Here is a 20,646-nt window from a genome sequence, read left to right on the forward strand (position 1 = left end):
GACGACACTGACTCAGCCTATATGCTGCGTACATCTCCCCGGTCGGGCAGTTTTAGCTCTCGTAATGTGCGGAAGAACTGAGAGAAACATTTGCGTTCTGCCTATGTTTGTCTTGTTTGCTCGCCAAAATAATATTGCATCGATCAACCACTCAAGTTCGCACTGTTACCATGCTCCCAATCCCATGCTGGTTTGTTTACCACTTTTGAAGGTGAAGAGTTCACCGCGCCTGCGCAATGACGGGGATTTCCCTATGACGTCACCTGAAAGTTATGACCTACTCTTTTAGCTGGTAACTAAGTAGTCTCGACCAAGTTCGCTCTCATGCATTGCAGACTGACTAAATCTTTAGTTACGAACTGCGTAGTTCGAACCTACGTTTAGTTGCTAACTATAATAGTATCCATTCATGCATTCCACTACTGGATTTGCAGGCTGGTACAGAGTTACCTCCCTTGAGGCTTTTTCAAATTTCCCTTGTTTTAACCTAATTTGTTTTGTTAAAACTTGTCTAACTCTGAATTTCTAAATTCTTTCTTAATAAATATCAATTCTACACTTTGGCCTTAAATCAAAGTGTTTCCCTTCACAGATATCCCCTTGGGGTTGTCAGATGAGGGTAGTCTCCCATGCCAACAGAAGCTACCATTCAGATAATGGTTTGCTTCTTAGTTGGATACCATGGGTTGACAACTCTCGCCATCAGTACCACCTGACCACTGATGAGACACAATAGTGTCGAAACACGTGTCTGGTCTAGGTACAAATACAATGGTCCTCCTCAGGACTAGATTACCTTGCGATACGTCCCCCACAAAGGGACTTTGCTCTGTAAATCTCGGTCCCCCTTGAGGAGGGTCTGATGCTCCCAATATGCTGTCTGTGAAGGGATACTTACTTCTCTCTCTATCTCTGCTAAGAGATTTTAACAAATCTCGGAAGAAAGTCTGTGCTGACGTTCAATTGTTTCTTTCACAATTTCTGATGTTTTATATATATATATATATATGAGTTGTTCTTTGCTACTGGTGACAAGTGGGGGTCAGTTCACACGGACGCATTTTTCAATACAGTCTGGGGGAGAAACTGGTCACAAAGCACCCAGTACATGCCAGAGAGATAGGAGAATCGGCACAATCAAAGAAAATACCAAAATCGATCAATGAATATGGAAATATTAAGATTTACTGTGAAAATGCTAGCAAAAATGGCGTCCAAAAACGGGAACGCACACTTGGTGCGTCTTTGAAGACTTACCTCCCGTTCTGTGTTGTTGATAATAGTCGTGTTTGTGCTGTTTTTGTTGAAACAGTATATAATAAAACTGATGCAGTTCTTGAAATATTGCAAATTATTGTTGTCTTTGTGAAATGCGAGAGTGTTCTGAGGCGTAATCTGCATACGGCTGATGTCCCACATAGGGTACCCCACTTCGATCAGCGTATCACTCCAAATGAGCTTCATTATCATAGTAGAAAAGCAGATACACTACCAAAACACTGCATAACAGATCTACAAGACTGAGCCAGAATCATTGAAATTTACTTCCTGTATAAAATATTGCAATCAAATTTGCTCACGCCGTCCCACATGCAACACAGGTTACCTTCGCCTTCGATTCAAAGTAACTCCACGCTAACTGAATTACCATCGAAACGCAGATAACGAACTGATTCGGAGATTACACGCCACACATTTATGATATTTTACACACAAATTTCAACTGTGTTGTTTTGCGATAAACAGCCATAAACAAACTACGCGACTGCAGATCTGCAAGGAAACTTATGGCAGAGGAAATAAGCTTAACTGAAGACGTATAAGCGGAGTAACTGTTCTTCAACGGATTGCTCTCACTGATCTAAATATTTAGATCTTGTCGTCTGCTAGTCTGCTAGTAAGTAGTCTTCGGTCGTGTGAAATTCACATCTATTTCGACTGTGTGCATCGATCCGTGTAGTGAAATGTTGATCTTTGATGATTTGGCAACATAACTTCGCTAAATGTGCTACGAGTGTATATCCCCGTTAACCATTTGAAAACGTATTTTAACAAGACCATGTTTCGACAGCCCAGACGGGGAGGATCCTCGATAGCTCACAGGGTATATAATGTTTTCCGCCGTTTTTTGAAGAATCCTTTCAAATTTGCTATTCTAAAAGTACCCTATGACACGACTCGAGTGGCAAAGAACATTCTCTGCAATTCCTGTCTCAGTCCGTGCAGCCGTTTCGGGTCCTGTCGTCATCATACAAACATACACACAGACACACAAGAACCAGCTTTAAAAGTTAGATTATGTAAGAACCATGTGAACCAGTGATTTTTTCTTATGTACAACAGATACTACAGTGTTTCTGCTTTATGAAAAGCTATATTTCAAAAACAAAACTAGAGATTTGAATTTTGACCACTTTTCCCCCTTTCTGTCACCAGTACTGAAGAACAACTCATATATATATATATATATATATATATATAGAGAGAGAGAGAGAGAGAGAGAGAGAGAGGGGAAGGAGGGAGGGAGAGAAAGAGAGAGAGAGAGAGAGAGAGAGAGAGAGAGAGAGAGAGAGAGAGAGGGAGAGAGAGAAGCATCTAGTTGCCTACTTGTGGTAATACCCAATGCACTTGTGAACGTTATAAACCAAAACGTAACGCTGAACACTGCCTACGACACCTAGTGTTGCGATCGACCTGAGAAGACTGTACACATGTGGCCCCTCAGAGCTGGAACTCTTAACCGCCTCAGATCTTTTTACGCATGGAACGTCTCCCACACTGTGAACAGTTGAGGAAATATTTCAGATAAGGCGCCAAGAGACGGACACCAACAATCTCTGCTAAATATACACGAACACACAAACAAAAGAATGTTCGTGACTTTTCAGAACCTATTGGTCATTTCTTATCGTCAACGGTGATGTGTGTACGTGCACGCTTGCGTGCCTGCGTTCGTGAGTGTGCATATGCGCGCGTGTGTGTGCGTGCGTGTGTGGATGCAGTTTACCAATCGAACAACTTACCATAGATCTGAAGTTCCTGTACTTGGACAACATACCAAAGGCCCGTGCCGCGAGGATCATGATCTGTTTTTTGCACTGTCACGTATCGACCACGTAAAGGAGAGTCGCAAGCGTGCTCTTCATCTGCGGAATAAACAAAGAAGAAGAAAAAGAGTCGCCCATACCTTGTGTACAGAGAATACACCCTGAATAATAAGGCAAGGGTAGGTCTTCTGTCTTTCATTGTCGGTTTTAACCCCCCCGTATGTATAGGTTTTCCCGCAGTGGGGCACTGCGGTTATGAAATTAAAGGCCCCTCCTGTTTTTGGAACCGCAGGAGCTTTCTAGTTTGCTGTTAGGTAGATTTTTGGTTCCTCTTTCCTGTCATGCTCTCTTTTTCTTCATGAATTCTTTTCTTTTTTCTGCCTTCTTGCTCATTCACCTGTATTTTTTCCAAAAATCTCTTCTCTTGCCGCTTGTCTCGCGATTCATGTATAGTTTAATCTGTTAGTGTTCTGATGTAAGTCCAGCAGTAGATAGGTTAAGCCTATTTTAACATACTGGAAACTGGTAATCTTCCAGTAGGTATTAATTTAGTTTTACTAAAGCCTGCTGGGACACAAGTAATGGGTTAGTGCATTTGTAAACAGGAATCGCTTGACAAGTGGCCCCCTTCATCCCCCCCTTCCTCGTCCTGATATGGCTCTGCGTAGTCGGCTGGACGTTAAGCAACAAATAAACAAACAAACAAACAATGTATAGGTTTCAATCTGTTTGTCTTTTATTTAGTTTTTCTGTCTGTTTGTCCGGACTCAGAAAAAGATCTCTGGTACGTGTAGTTCGATTGAGCTGACATTCGGTGTGTAGCTTGGAATTGGGGAACAGACGGTCCTCGCCAAAAATGGAGTCCTATACATGTACCAACAGATGAAATATGAGCTTTACACGCCTTTACACAGCCAGCGAAGAAATGAACCGGACGATTAAGGGTTTTACGTTGGAATAATTTGCAGTAAGCAATTTCAAATCCCTTAACAGCTGGTGAAACCTTTATTGAGCAAGCATGGGTGTGTAGGCTACACTTGTATGATTTTTTTTTTATCCGTTTCAGCTGCTTTCAAAGATGTTTTCAATTGATGTTCACGCCAAGGTTAACGCCTGCGTCTTGATTTAACACCGCTTATTCACGCTGGAATACCTTAAACTGATTGGGAGACACATTTACGCTGGCTGCTTCGAGCGATCTTAGACATTTTCTGTACTTCGAACACATTCTTACGCAAAAATCATGATGTCGAAATGTATGCAAACAAAACAAAACAAAACGTGATAATTAACACACAAAAATCAATTCATTTGGAATAAAATTAGTGTTTTCTTACGCTCAACTGACAGCCCTAAATAGAAACGCACTGAGTTTTTCATAACGCGTTCACTGACCTACGTATGGGTAAAAGAGGACTTTAGATGTGGCTGTTAGACCATGCCATTTCAGACTCATCGTCTGTACATTCTCCAGAAGAAACCAGGTTTAAGTAGACTCGACGATGATTGATCCCAGGTTTTCAGTTTCCATCTGTTAGTTTTTGACCGTCAGATTGACTAAATGTTGCGAAACCGATAACGCGACTCGTTTTCTCTTTCCATACATTTGTTTCAGTTCGCCCCTTGCTTGGCAGCAGGCCGGACGGCCTATCACTGCTTATAACTAAGTATGTCCTGAGAGAATGAGAGAGAGAGAGAGAGAGAGAGAGAGAGAGAGAGAGAGAGAGAGAGAGAGAGAGAGAGAGAGAGAGAGAGAGAGAGAGAGAGAGAGAGAGACCAACTTGTGTAAGCTTTCAGCGTGGCCTTGTCTGTCCCGAAATCGAAGCACAGTTCTCCGTCTATCGTAACCACTGTATGATAGAGTCGGTTGTAGTATGCTGAAAATATAGTAAAAGTCACACATAATTATTGGGTCCTGGTCCGCGCATACTTAAACTATGTGTGACAACGAATACGAACACGAAAGTTTGATTGTTGAAGGCCACGATCGGACAGCTTGCCATGGGAATATTACATAATATCAAGCACGGCGAAAGTACTGTACAAAAAAACAGCAACAACAAACAAACAAACAGCCGCCCCTCCCCACCATGGAAACGCCCTCCCTTTTAAGACCCTGTTGTTCTTACCCTCTGTAACGTTACCCCTTTTTCAGACCTTATTTTCTCAGATTGTTCAGGTCTTAAAATAGACGGGAAACCAGGCTTTCAGGCCGATTTTAATGGACAGTCGGTACTCCCGGGCAAATTTGGTTTCATTTGACAGAAAAATACATATGAGCCTGTGCCAAAAGGTGGTGCTAAATAGTGGGACATACCCGAGTAAAGTGTAATAGATTATTAGATGTTGCAAAGCCTGCCACTGGAAACAGTAGTGTTTCTTGTTTGTGAATCAGGTTGTAAAAAGATAACTATCAGTCAAAGAAACTTCGCGTAACATACTGTGATTTTGAACCTGATCCTTAGCTGACATGTTTTGCTTTAGTAATGATAAATAAAACAATATTTTGTCACGATATGTCAAATTTCTTCTTCAGCGTTCCAGAAATTCTGGTGACGCGTGAGCTTGTTTGCACATTTGGGTTCCCCACACTATACTCTGAGAGCATAGTCAGCTTCACTCTGCTTTTGTTGGGTAGGCTTGCTGGTATTTTCGTGTTTTCATAACCCACTGAACTCCGACATAGATTACAGGATCTTTTCCGTGCACACTTGGTCTTGTGCTTGCGTGTACACACGAAAGGGTTAAGTCACTGGCAGGTCTGCACATAAGTTGACCTGGGAGATCGGAAAAATCTCCACCCTTAACCCACCAGGCGGCAGCGACCGGGATTAGAACTCACGACCTCCCGATTAGGAGGCCGACGTCTTACCACCACGCCACTGCGCCCGCCACTGCGCGCCGGTGTGTCAACTGATTACGTTCGTACGTCAGATGTTTCCGTTCATACAGCGTCATTTTCGGCACTTGGTTGAGGGAAACATTGCGGTAAATAGTGTGGACAGCGCACATTCGTCATATTGCAAGGATTAGGTAGCAAATTGATTGGGCTAGGTGTATGTCAGATATGACATTTATGGGTTTTATGTATGAACATGTATGTAATATGAGTACTTAATTAATGATGAAATGATACTGTTATTAGTATGCATTAATTGACAGAAGTAGACTCGTATCGCGAAAACATTATTATTGATTCGCATGCCTGTTGGACCATGATTATGGGGCCTGTACTGTTACCTGTAGAGCCGAGTCTCCACGCACTCACGTGCAACAGGTAAAAAAACCTGAATGTCCATTTTTTGTAAGGTGAGCTGTTAGACTTGTGTCGCCAGTCACCTAAGCTGTTAGCTTCACTTGCCCATTGGACATGTAAGAGGCAAGGCGGGGAAGATTCTTTGCTCGCGTGCTCAGGTAAACTATTTTTCATGATATGTTTTCGCTAAGGAACACTAGTATGTTTATGAATAGGCATTCTTAATATTCGCTGCTATGTTAACTTAAGTGTTCATTGTACTAGTTCTTAATCTGGATATTCTGAATAGTTGTTTAATGTGTGGATAAATAACTCGGACATGGATGGGAATTGATATTAGTATTGACAGTAGTTATTTAAGAATTCGTGTGTGTGTGGTTGAATGTAGAGTGTAATTACAGCCCAGGGTGAATGATGAGTGAATTGGTGTGTGTGTTATGCCTGTGGAAATACTGACTCAAGAATTACTTTCACAGGAGTCTTCCCAGAGACAGAAGACGGAATTCGCGAGAGCTTGTTTGACCATTCAAGCAGACGCATGAAGAGATGAAGATGCACGAAGCAGAGCGACGTGATCTTAACCGGACTATAATGGACCACGCCAGGAGTCGCCGCGTCGGCTGGGTGATGGAGAAACAGAGATGAACTACACTACGCTGTTCTGGTGATGGGGTAACACATTAATTTACTCATCTAGAACCCTGGGCGTATTGTGTATATGTGTGTGTGAATCCTGAACGTTTGATATATGTATATGCTTTACCAGTGAGCTATATAAACATATTGAGCTCCACGTATTTTCTTTTATTGTTGGAATGAATCGGAGGAGAATAACGAATGCGTATAAATGAAATAGTAGCCTTCTGACTGACAGTCGGTATTGTAGATAATTCATTCCTGACAATTGGTGACCCCGTTTTCTCCAGTGTATGTGTCTTTAACAGATTGTAGACTGTTAACGCACACTTTTTGAAGATTTTTTCATTGTATGTTTGCTTGACTACGTGTGTAAGCATATCTGTAAACACACATTTTGTGAAGAATGTTGTTACAGTGGTGAAGTGTTTTCATTAAGTAACTTTTACAGTATAGTGGTTGTGTATATATATTATCACCATGAGTGACGATTGGGATTTGTGGATGTCTCGTGGGAAAGAGCTAGGTCTTAAAGACAAAGACTTAACCGGTTTTGTCCGTGAACAGCAAAACATTGCTAGAGATGAACGGAAAGAAAAAAGAGAGGCAGAAAGTGCTCGACTAGAAGTGCATGAAAAGCGAGAGACAGAAAAGGAGCTTGCCAGACTAGAAGTTGAAAAAGAAAAAGAGCAGACTAGGCAAAGCGAGTTAGATCTCGAAACAGAAAGGGTGAAAAGGGAGAGATCAGACGTTAAAGTTAGTCAGTCAAACAGTTCTGGACCTTTTCATCCAAAATTGCCTATGTTCGATGAAAACAAAGACGACATTGATGCATTTTTGTTTCGGTTTGAAACACACGCTTCGGCATGCGGCTGGGATAAGGGTAAATGGCCTGTCTACTTGGCTGCTTTATTGAAAGGTAGTGCCTTGTCGCTTTATCATTCAATTTCAGGAGAACAAACCCTTTCGTGGGATGTATTGAAGTCTCATCTTCTTCGTAAGTTCCAATGCACAGAGGAAGGTTTCAGAGAGCGTTTCAGAGCTGTTCGTCCCGAGATGGGAGAGTCATTTTTAGCGTTTTTAACCCGCTGTCGTCATTTGCTCAACCGTTGGACTGAGTTGTCTGGTGTTTCCAACACTGCCGAAGGTTTACAAGACTTGTTTTTGCGTGAACAGATACTTCAGAGTTGTACAAAAGATTTGGCCGTGTTCTTGAGGGAACGTCAGCTGGGTGACGTAGCTGCGTTATGTGAAGCAGCTGAGCTTTACCGTGATGCTCATCCCAACAAAACCTTAGCGCGAAAATCAGATGTTTCTATATTTTCAGCTGGAGTTGGAGTTGCAGATTCAACAGGGTTTAGCAACGGGGGCAGTGGTTCTCGAGGTTATCGAGGAGGCCGAGGTTCTTCGGGTACAGGTCGAGGACAACGCAGGGGTGCACGTAGAGGGACCATTAAACAGAGTGATGTCTGTAGGATCTGTGGGGGTCAAGGTCATTGGGCGAACCAGTGTGCTTCGTCTAAAAACTTTGCTGAAACATTTAGCTCCGCTGTTAGCGAACACGTTCTTGTTTCAGAGGGACAACCTGGCCTACATCTGGAAATAGGAACCATCAATGGTTTTTCAGGGACAATCTTGCGGGACACAGGATGCACTACTGCTGGTGTGAAACGGGCTTTAGTTCGTGATGATCAGTTCACAGGGCAGGAGCAGCGTTGTCGGTCTTTTGGGGGACACATTGAGACATTTCCCTTGGCTGAAGTGGTGGTGGACTCGCCTTATTTTGCAGGTGTTCTGACGTGTTGTGTCATTGACGATCCTGTGGCAGATCTTATTCTTGGGAACCTACCAGGTGTTGTTTCAGTATCTGGGGGATGTGTGGGCTCTATTGTTCCAGACGCTGTCGGACTAGTGACTACCAGGCTACAAACGGAGAAAGCCAAAGGTTCAGTGAGGCCGTTAAAATCGGTACCTTGTGTTTTTACTGATGTAACTCCTGAGAAGTTAGCTGATATGCAAACCAAAGATGAATCACTTAAGAAGTGCTTCGAGCAAGTTCAGAAGGAATCGCAGGTCTCAGGGCCCGTATGCATGAACTAGAAGTAAGAAACACTGGAAGTAGAGGCCTCTTTTCGAAGTGGGAACTCCCGAAGTCAACTTTCTAATTGTTCACAATGCATGAACTGACTTGAACGCCAAAGTAGTGACAGCGAGAGTATTAAGGTCAAGGTCGGGAAAATTGGGGGAATCCCTACTAATACGCATGCGCACGTTTCTATCAACATGGCAGTCAACGAAAATGGCAAGGCACGTGTGCCGCTCAAAAAGAAAGTAGACACAGAGGGGCGTTCTGCGCCTTTTTCAGATGGTAAAATTGCTGTACTCTTGACAGAAGTGTTTTACGAAAGAACGGTTATTCTGTCCAAATTTCAGAACAGTCTAACTGTTAAACATAAAGACGCTGTCTGGTCCAAAATTGCCAAAGAAGTGTCGCTCTCTCTCTCTCTCTCTCTCTCTCTCTCTCTCTCTCTCTCTCTTACGACACACGCACACACAGACAAACGTACACTCATGCACATACTGACACTATGACACAAGTGACACTGACGGCACACATAAACACACACACACCACACACACACACGCGCGCGCTCGCGCGCACACATATACACACACACACGCACCCATACACGCACGCACACAGTCACAAACAAATAACCACACACTCACTCTCTCTCACTTTCTCTCATTCTCTCTCAATCTACACTCATACACACACTGAAACTATGATGACACAAGTGACACGTCACACACACACACACACACACACACCCACACACACACATACACACACACACACACACACACACACACACACACACACACACATACTCACCGTAGTGACACACATATACACACGCGCGTACAGTTGAAAGTCAAGACATGATATGATTTTTTCAAAGCATAGGAAGGTTTCTTTTGCAAATGAATAAAATTAACACAGAGGCAAAACCCGGTTTTTGCAGCCGGAATGCAATTGCGGAGGCTTAAAAAGGAAAAGATTAATAAAAAATATATAGCTCCCGGCGGAACTTGAACCCGGAGCAAATGAACGAGAGTCCGGAACCGTTACCACTGCACTATGTTACTCGTGTAGAATAGAGGCATGATGAAAAAAGGCATTCTGAGTTATTCAGTCGTGCTGGTTTGAAAGCTCGCCACCTTCGCCGAATGACTCGAGCACGTTTTTTTCGGTCAGTAACTGATCGAACTGTCGCTTTTGAGTCACTCTGTTTTAAGCATTTCACCTAAATTAAACAAGAATGTCACAGTCCGTGTCTATGGTGCAAGGTAGGAGACCGTCTCATTGTAGCCAAGTTACGACAGTTGCTCGATTGACGCATTTCACGTCTTCGATATTGTGTCTGAGATAATTTCCCAATGAGCTGCCTTTAAAAACGGAATGTCCTGCAATTGTAGTATGCGCTGGAGGTTTCTTTTGGATGGGTAAGGACCCTTGAGATGCGATATCGTCGTATAATTATGTCAAGCGAGAGGCCCTTGACATTGGAAGTGGGAACTTCGAAAGCAAAGTTGCCAGCTACTCGGTATGCACGAGCTAAATTGAACGCCGAAGTAGTGGCTTCGAGAGTTCTGAGGTCAAGGTCGAGAAAATTTGGGGAATCCCAATTAGTGCGCATGCGTTTGTAAACGGTAGGCTTGGTGACCAGAAGAAACAAATCTCATCGCGAGTTCGTAAATGGGCAAACGTTGATCGCGCTGTAGCTTTTACTATAAGTGTTGTTTTTAACTGGTTGAACGAAAGCTGTGATAATTGTCCTTAAATAGAATGACTGTCTATAATAATGATTTCGTTGACCAGAATGTTGGGGACAATAAAAAAGGTTGTTTATGTGGTAGCGAAGTCGGTTAACTTAAAACTCTTTTTGTAGTGTTTTTTTAATGATTGTGTATCGGTAAAACTGCTGGACAAAAATAGTTTTGTCAGAGCGAATGTTTGTGTTACTGGTAAATTTAAAAAGGCAGAACTCCATTTTTTGGGAATCAAGATATAAGGTGTAGTGAAAAGAAGATAAGTTCAGCGAATTTCATATTATTTGAGAAAATGTGTGTCCGAATTTTTAAAACAGAAAAATTGTTGTACTTAGGTGTTTGTAAATTACGTTTGTCCTCGTTAATTGTAAAGAGGATGTATGTTTATATAAAGTTCAAAGTCAAGATTGGATTTTTGTAGCCTACGTGCGTGTGTGCATGTGTATTAGACATAATACATAGACATAGAACACTTTACGATCTCAATTACGATAAACTCGGGTGTGGTGAATCACAATAAACAGCATAAAACGTAAGAACATGAATAAAATATCAAGGCGCAAATATAGTCAGCTCATCATAGTGTGGGGAGTGGGTACACACACACACACACACACACACACACCGTCAAACACACACACACACACACACACACCGTCGAACACACACATAACATCGAAAACACACACACACGGCACGCGCGAACACGCAAACAAACGTATGAAGGAACAGACGCACAATTATACCCGCACGCACGCACACACAGGCAGACAGGCACTCGCACAAATACACACACACACACACACACAAACACACACACAGATAAAGCAATGAAAAAAAAATAGCAGAAACTTACACTTCAACACTCGAACACACACACACACGCACACAAACACACGCACGCACGCACACACACACACACACACACACACATGCACACAACGACGCCCATTTTCATAGAAACACAGTAACCCCCTCGTATAAGCGGGAATGAAAGAGTGGTGGCCAATGACCCAGAACAAACAAAAGTCAAAGCTGGCAACTCAGGTTTGTATTCAGGGAAATTTGCACGAAATGCATGCAGAAGATACGACTTTTCCCTCTATTTTCTCTCTTTGGGAGCGTCAGCTCGGTTTGACATGAAAAACTGAAGAAAAGCCCTGCCTTTTTGCACTGAGAAACTGTGGAAGTAGCGTGTTTACTACTAGTTTAGTGGCTAGAAGCGCTGACCAACAAGTGTTCAGATATTTTTCTAATTGTCGTTTCTAGATAGTAAAATATGTGCTGAAAACGGTCAGCTATCGCACCATCAAGATATCGGTTCCCTAGTACCCCTTTAAGGCTCTGGAACCACCCCGGGTGGCAATATCGGGTCGCAACAAAGAGTGTTCCCCATAGCCGGAAAGAGCCTCAACCGTGAAAGATAGAAAGAAAGGTATTGAACAAAAAAGACGCACAACACCAATGTGAACCATTTGTGTTATCATACTTATATTAAAATATTGATGACCATGGAATAAATGGGTTATTTTTAGATTTCTGACAAAAAATCGCGAAAAACATGACAAATTGTCTTTTTTATAGCCTAAACTATGAAAGATTTAAAGACAAGTATTGAACACAAAAGATAGCAATGGATAATGGCAACAACATTTGCTCTCATTGTTGTACAAAATTGTTGATTGTTGTTTAATACTTTTCCGTTTTTGTGGATTTCACAAAGCATACCAATTAAACGGCAGTCCAGGTAACTCGTCCGAAGTTTTGCGGCTAAGAGCCTCAACATTTGAAGATAGAAAGACTATCATTGAACAAAAACTATGGTAAACACTAATGTGAATAACTTTTGATCTCACACTGATATTGAAATATTGATGACCATGCAATTAATGGGCTATTTTCAGATTTGTGGGTACAAAATCGCCCAAAACATGACAAAGTGTCTTTTTTCTAGCCTAAACTATGAAAGATTTAAAGACAAATATTGAATATAAAAGATTGAACGGGATACTAGCAACAACATTTGCACTCATTGTTGTACAAAATTGTTGATTGTTCTTGACTATTTTCCGTTTTTGTGGATTTCACAAAGCGTACCGATTAATCGGCAACACGTGTCAATCATCCGAATTCTTTCATGCTGCGCCAAAACGATTGAAAATGGATGGAATATTAGTGTTTGAAGACAAAAGGCGCACATTGTCATGTTAAGCATATCTTGTTACACCGTATACACATCAAAATCGTGATAGCTCTTGGTTTGAATGTTACAATGTTTGATTTTGTGCAAGTACACACATTGATACTGACAAAATGTAATGATATTCCAGGACAATATATCCAGCGCGCTCTTTGGGTCCCCAAAACACTGTACATGGTGAGTCCCATTGTGGTGCCAAAGTAGAAAATAATTATATTCACTTTAGCGATAGTCCGCAGTAGACGACATCAAATGACACAGACTGTAATGATAACTCAAAACTCGTCATCGCTTTCAGCAAACGCGTCAAAGTCAACCTCCTCATCTTCTTCCTCGTCTTCCTCGTCATCCTCTTCTCCACAACCACCATCTGCCAGAAGATCGATCAGCGACACAGGTAGGATGAGCGTGAGGCACCACACGGGTTCCAGGACACCGTCTGCATTTTTCGTCCATCCCTGCCCCTGGTCGTAGGGTTTGGGCCTCTCCAGAATGCCTTCATGAGCACGCTTGTACAGGGCAACGCGGTGGTTTACTCGCTGAATGTGCGGCATCAGAGCAGATTGGCAGGGAGGCATGCGGGCTAGATCGACCTTACACTTGGACGTGAGTTTCTCGTTGTCTCCCACCATCTTGCGGAGTAGCTTTCCACGAACGACATCAACTGATTTCTCACGACCGTAATTGTACATTGGGCACGTAAACTCTTTCAACTGCTTCACCATCCGAAGTTTGACATCCCAGTCGTCACCAAGCTGCCTGAATGCCGTGTGAAACTTGGGGTTCTTCTCCAGTTTCTTAAGGGGCCCCACCTTCCCCTTTCCTTTGAATGCACTGGTGCAGTCCTCTCCGCTGTACACATAGAACCCAAGAAGAGTGGCACAGTAGTCATGCCCCAGGGACTCTGCAAGCTCAAAGAGGTTGATCAGTTGCCGATGTTTTCCTGATCCCGTATCCAGGTATACAGTCAACTTGATGGCTTCAGCGTGGTAGATATTGGGAACCTCATGCACCTCTACCTGAAAACACAATGGCCATTAGAACATTTAGATTGGAGTCTTCATATATTTTCCAGTTTAGACTCCAATCTAAATGTTCTAATGGCCATTGTGTTTTCAGGTAGAGGTGCATGAGGTTCCCAATATCTACAGCAACCAGGAAGAGACTGACACCAGGGTGGTGCTGTACCTCCCTTATGCCGCAGCGCTGGGATACAAGAACGCTGTGGTCAGAACCCCGGACACGGACATCTTTGTCATACTTCTCTACCACGCTGAAGCCATCAAGTTGACTGTATACCTGGATACGGGATCAGGAAAACATCGGCAACTGATCAACCTCTCTGAGCTTGCAGAGTCCCTGGGGCATGACTACTGTGCCACTCTTCTTGGGTTCTATGTGTACAGCGGAGAGGACTGCACCAGTGCATTCAAAGGAAAGGGGAAGGTGGGGCCCCTTAAGAAACTGGAGAAGAACCCCAAGTTTCACACGGCATTCAGGCAGCTTGGTGACGACTGGGATGTCAAACTTCGGGTGGTGAAGCAGTTGGAAGAGTTTATGTGCCTGATGTACAATTACAGTCGTGAGAAATCAGTTGATGTCGTTCGTGAAAAGCTACTCCGCAAGATGGTGGGAGACAACGAGAAACTCACGTCCAAGTGTAAGGTCTATATAGCCCGCATGCCTCCCTGCCAATCTGCTCTGATGCCGCACATTCAGCGAGTAAACCACCGCGTTGCCCTGTACAAGCGTGCTCATGAAGGCATTCTGGAGAGGCCCAAACCGTACGACCAGGGGCAGGGATGGATGAAAAATGCAGACGGTGTCCTGGAACCCGTGTGGTGCCTCAAGCCCATCCTACCTGTGTCGCTGATCGATCTTCTGGCAGATGGTGGTTGTGAAGAAGAGGATGACAAGGAAGACGAGGAAGAAGATGAGGAGGTTGACTTTGACGCGTTTGCTGAAAGCGATGACGAGTTTTGAGTTATCATTACAGTCTGTGTCATTTGATGTCGTCTACTGCGGACTATCGCTAAAGTGAATATAATTATTTTCTACTTTGGCACCACAATTGGACTCACCATGTACAGTGTTTTGGGGACCCAAAGAGCGCGCTGGATATATTGTCCTGGAATATCATTACATTTTGTCAGTATCAATGTGTGTAACTTGCACAAAATCAAACATTGTAACATTCAAACCAAGAGCTATCACGATTTTGATGTGTATACGGTGTAACAAGATATGCTTAACATGACAATGTGCGCCTTTTGTCTTCAAACACTAATATTCCATCCATTTTCAATCGTTTTGGCGCAGCATGAAAGAATTCGGATGATTGACACGTGTTGCCGATTAATCGGTACGCTTTGTGAAATCCACAAAAACGGAAAATAGTCAAGAACAATCAACAATTTTGTACAACAATGAGTGCAAATGTTGTTGCTAGTATCCCGTTCAATCTTTTATATTCAATATTTGTCTTTAAATCTTTCATAGTTTAGGCTAGAAAAAAGACAATGTGTCATGTTTTGGGCGATTTTGTACCCACAAATCTGAAAATAGCCCATTAATTGCATGGTCATCAATATTTCAATATCAGTGTGAGATCAAAAGTTATTCACATTAGTGTTTACCATAGTTTTTGTTCAATGATAGTCTTTCTATCTTCAAATGTTGAGGCTCTTAGCCGCAAAACTTCGGACGAGTTACCTGGACTGCCGTTTGATTGGTATGCTTTGTGAAATCCACAAAAACGGAAAAGTATTAAACAACAATCAACAATTTTGTACAACAATGAGAGCAAATGTTGTTGCCATTATCCATTGCTATCTTTTGTGTTCAATACTTGTCTTTAAATCTTTCATAGTTTAGGCTATAAAAAAGACAATTTGTCATGTTTTTCGCGATGTTTTGTCAGAAATCTAAAAATAACCCATTTATTCCATGGTCATCAATATTTTAATATAAGTATGATAACACAAATGGTTCACATTGGTGTTGTGCGTCTTTTTTGTTCAATACCTTTCTTTCTATCTTTCACGGTTGAGGCTCATTCCGGCTATGGGGAACACTCTTTGTTGCGACCCAATATTGCCACCCGGGGTGGTTCCAGAGCCTTAAAGGGGTACTAGGGAACCGATATCTTGATGGTGCGATAGCTGACCGTTTTCAGCACATATTTAACTATCTAGAAACGACAATTAAAAAAATATCTGAACACTTGTTGGTCAGCGCTTCTAGCAACCGTACTATACTGGGTCTGGCTGTAGTACATTTACCCTCATTTACTTCCTCGTTAGCTTCCAAAGTAAACTCTTTTTTCGTCCCATGCATGCGAAAGTGAGGATGTACTTCCGATGTCACTCAAAACTTTAGAAGTAGTCGCAAAATACCCTGAGTTACTTCCTCGCTTTGCTTCGAGGTAAACCCTTTTTCCGGCCCATGCATACGAAAGTGAGGCAAGTACTTCCGATGTCACTCAAAACTTCGGGAGTTGTCGCGAACTTCCCCCATAAGCATACGGGCCCAGATCAGAGCAAACCTTACTTCATCATGAAAGATGGGTTACTTCACAGAGCGTTTTGTGAAAAGACTGAGGTCGTCTTTCAAGTTGTTGTCCCTACTTCTTTGAGAGAACAAGTTCTCCATACCGCCCATGACGCTCTCATATCGGGTGACTTCGGTACCAGAAGAACGTTAAAAAGGATCTTGTCCCAATTATTTTGGCCAGGCGTCAGGCGTGACGTAGGCAAGTATTGTAGAACGTGCGATGTGTGTCAGAAGACGTCTTCCAAGGGTCGCGTTCCCGCTGCTCCTCTTCAGAAGATGCCGCTTATCGACGTTCCTTTCAAGAAGATCTGTATTGACTTGGTCGGTCCTTTTAAACCTGTATCTTCGACTGGATTCCGGTACATTCTGACGATAGTGGATACAGCGACTCGTTTCCCCGAAGCAATTCCATTGAAGCAGATCGATACTGTTTCTGTTGCTGAAGCACTGTTTTCAGTTTTCTCGAGGATGGGCTGTCCTCAGGTCATTGTCTCTGACTGTGGAACGCAGTTTGTTTCTGATCTCATGATGGAGATATACAGACTTTTGGCAATCAAGTCGATCCACACTTCTCCTTACCATGCTCAAGCAAATGGGTTAGTCGAACGATTCAACGGAACTCTGAAGAGCATGTTGCAGAAGGTTGTCCAGGAGCGCCCAACTGACTGGGACAGATACGTTCCTGCACTCCTGTTTGCGTATCGTGAACTTCCAAATGTCAGTACAGGCTTTTCTCCCTATGAGCTTCTCTTTGGGCGCGCTCCAAGAGGCCCAATGTCTATTTTGGCGGACTCATGGACAGGGAGGACTGATGGAGATGAAGCCAAACCTCTATATCAGTATGTCTTCGATTTGAAGAACAGAATCGCTGATACGTGTGCTCTAGCACAATCGAATGTTCGTGATGCTGCTCGTATTCACAAACATTACCATGACAGGAAGGCCAAACTTCGTACTTTTGTACCTGGGGATGAAGTTCTTGTACTCTTAACTGCTGACAGCAACAAGCTTCTCATGTGCTGGAAAGGTCCATTCAAAGTGATTGAGGTGGTTAGCCCTGTTGACTACCGCATTGACCTCAACGGCAAACACAAGGTGTTTCACGTCAACACGCTGAAGAAGTATGAGAGACGAGTTTTGACAGCAGCTGTGGGAAGAGAGTTAAGAACTGGTCCAGTTCCTGATGACGAGGAATTCTCAACGTTGATGTCTGACTCTGATCAGAAGGCAGATGCGTGTTCGGATCACGTCTTGGATCCTGTTTGTGCTGTCGCTGTGTTGTCTCCTGAAATCGAGGATGAGGTTGTCTTGCCGACAATTCCTGCAGTTACGGGTGAATCTGTCAAAGATGTTCATTACTCTGATGATCTTTCTCATTCAAGACGTACTGAACTGGAAACCGTTTTCCAGGAATTTTCTGAACTTCTTACAGACAAGCCGGGAGTTACAAAAGATGTCGATGACCACGTCATTCCTTTGACAAGCGAGTGTCCTGTATACAGGAAGCCATACCCGTTGCCGTTTGCGTCTAGACAGACAGTTGAGAAGGAGATCAAATCCATGCTGGATTTAGGCGTCATAGAACCTTCGAAATCTGCGTACTCTTCGCCTATTGTCTTGGTGGCGAAAAGAGACGGATCAGTTCGTTTTTGCATTGATTTCCGCGCCTTGAACAAGATCACGCATTTTGATGCCGAGCCGATCCCTGACCCGGATGAGTTGTTTTGTAGTCTTGCTGGAGCAAACTTCTACACGAAGATTGACCTTGCAAAAGGCTATTGGCAGATTCCGATCAAGCCGGAAGATATACATAAAACAGCTTTCCAAACTCCTCTTGGGTTGTTCCAATGCCATTTGGACTGGTCTCAGCTCCAGCAACTTTTGCTCGGATGATGCGGAAGCTAAATCTAGCAGAGAACTCAGCAGTCAACTTTTACGATGACATTCTCATTGCTACGCAAACATGGTCAGACCACGTGAAGCAGGTTCGGGCTGTTCTGAGCAAGATGCAGAGATTTCGTCTCACGGCTCGACCATCCAAACTGTTTGCTGGGTTTTCTGAGTTGGAGTTTCTCGGACATGTTGTCGGTCGAGGATATCTCAAACCAGAGGACGGGAAGGTCAAGAAGATTTTGTCTGTGAATCGGCCAACGACAAAGAAGCAGGTTCGTTCCCTGATGGGGTTGTTAAGTTACTACAGGCGATACGTCCCTAACTTTGCAACCTTGACAGCTCCTTTGACGGATCTAACCCGAGACGATCACGGCAAAACTATCACATGGACGGCAGAATGTGATTCTGCGCTGAAAGCTGTTCAGGAGGTGCTGTCTACCTTCCCTGTTCTTCTCTTGCCTGACCTGAGTCAAGATTTCGTTGTGAGAACTGATGCAAGTTCGACAGGTTTGGTTGCAGTTCTTCTGCAGGAAAAGGAGGGTCTTCTACATCCTGTTGCTTATGCCAGTCGAAAACTGCTTGATCGAGAGTCCAGGTACTCTACCATCGAACGTGAATGTCTTGCCATTGTTTGGGGACTCACAAAGTTCTCGCGCTACCTGCTTTGCCGGGAATTTGTCATACAGACGGATCAGAGGCCACTCACATACATGGCGTCATGTAGGCTCAAGAACAGTCGTGTGATGCGTTGGGTGTTGTCTCTTCAGGAGTTCAAGTTCGTTGTTCAGCCGATTGCAGGCCAGTGCAATCAGTTTGCGGATTTGTTGTCTCGATCAGTCTGTGATCAAACTCTTTGAACAAGAAGAAAAATGGCCCTGGAAGTAAGATCTGTTTTGTATAAGAACTGTATATACAAGTAGTGACGTTGACACTTTGAGTGGGACTTATTGTGTTAAATGCAATGTATTATCATGGATGATAACATTTGTATGGTGTTATCGAGTTAAGAAATGAGAAATCTTTTATGCAGCTTTCTACTTGAAGTGGGAGGCATTGTCAGATATGACATTTATGGGTTTTATGTATGAACATGTATGTAATATGAGTACTTAATTAATGATGAAATGATGCTGTTATTAGTATGCATTAATTGACAGAAGTAGACTCGTATCGCGAAAACATTATTATTGATTCGCATGCCTGTTGGACCATGATTATGGGGCCTGTACTGTTACCTGTAGAGCCGAGTCTCCACGCACTCACGTGCAACAGGTAAAAAACCTGAATGTCCATTTTGTTGTAAGGTGAGCTGTTAGACTTGTGCCGCCAGTCACCTAAGCTGTTAGCTTCACTTGCCCATTGAACATGTATGTAAGAGGCAAGTCGGGGAAGATTCTTTGCTCGCGTGCTCAGGTAAACTATTTTTCATGATATGTTTTCGCTAAGGAACACTAGTATGTTTATGAATAGGCATTCTTAATATTCGCTGCTATGTTAACTTAAGTGTTCATTGTACTAGTTCTTAATCTGGATATTCTGAATAGTTGTTTAATGTGTGGATAAATAACTCGGACATGGATGGGAATTGATATTAGTATTGACAGTAGTTATTTAAGAATTCGTGTGTGTGTGGTTGAATGTAGAGTGTAATTACAGCCCAGGGTGAATGATGAGTGAATTGGTGTGTGTGTTATGCCTGTGGAAATACTGACTCAAGAATTACTTTCACAGGAGTCTTCCCAGAGACAGAAGACGGAATTCGCGAGAGCTTGTTTGACCATTCAAGCAGACGCATGAAGAGATGAAGATGCACGAAGCAGAGCGACGTGATCTTAACCGGACTATAATGGACCACGCCAGGAGTCGCCGCGTCGGCTGGGTGATGGAGAAACAGAGATGAACTACACTACGCTGTTCTGGTGATGGGGTAACACATTAATTTACTCATCTAGAACCCTGGGCGTATTGTGTATATGTGTGTGTGAATCCTGAACGTTTGATATATGTATATGCTTTACCAGTGAGCTATATAAACATATTGAGCTCCACGTATTTTCTTTTATTGTTGGAATGAATCGGAGGAGAATAACGAATGCGTATAAATGAAATAGTAGCCTTCTGACTGACAGTCGGTATTGTAGATAATTCATTCCTGACAGTGTACAATAAATACCAAGTTCTAGTCGACCTTATGATTGCACATGCTGGTCAAACGTGGCAGCATTGTA

The 20,646-nt window shown here is 43.0% G+C and overlaps 1 protein-coding gene across 1 annotated transcript in view; it reads right to left on the bottom strand.

The window, feature by feature from the left end:
- Nucleotides 1-20,646, bottom strand: part of LOC138972052 (uncharacterized) — a 542,426-nt gene that overhangs the window by 413,456 nt on the left and 108,324 nt on the right. The window contains exons 5-6 of the mRNA XM_070344892.1: nt 4,829-4,924; nt 3,024-3,146 (exon numbers count right to left, since the gene is read on the bottom strand). Coding sequence (XP_070200993.1) covers nt 3,024-3,146; nt 4,829-4,924 — 219 coding nt within the window. The remainder of the gene's footprint in view (nt 1-3,023; nt 3,147-4,828; nt 4,925-20,646) is intronic.

The sequence above is a fragment of the Littorina saxatilis genome, linkage group LG7 (assembly GCF_037325665.1).
Source record: "Littorina saxatilis isolate snail1 linkage group LG7, US_GU_Lsax_2.0, whole genome shotgun sequence".
NCBI classification, from domain to species: domain Eukaryota; kingdom Metazoa; phylum Mollusca; class Gastropoda; order Littorinimorpha; family Littorinidae; genus Littorina; species Littorina saxatilis.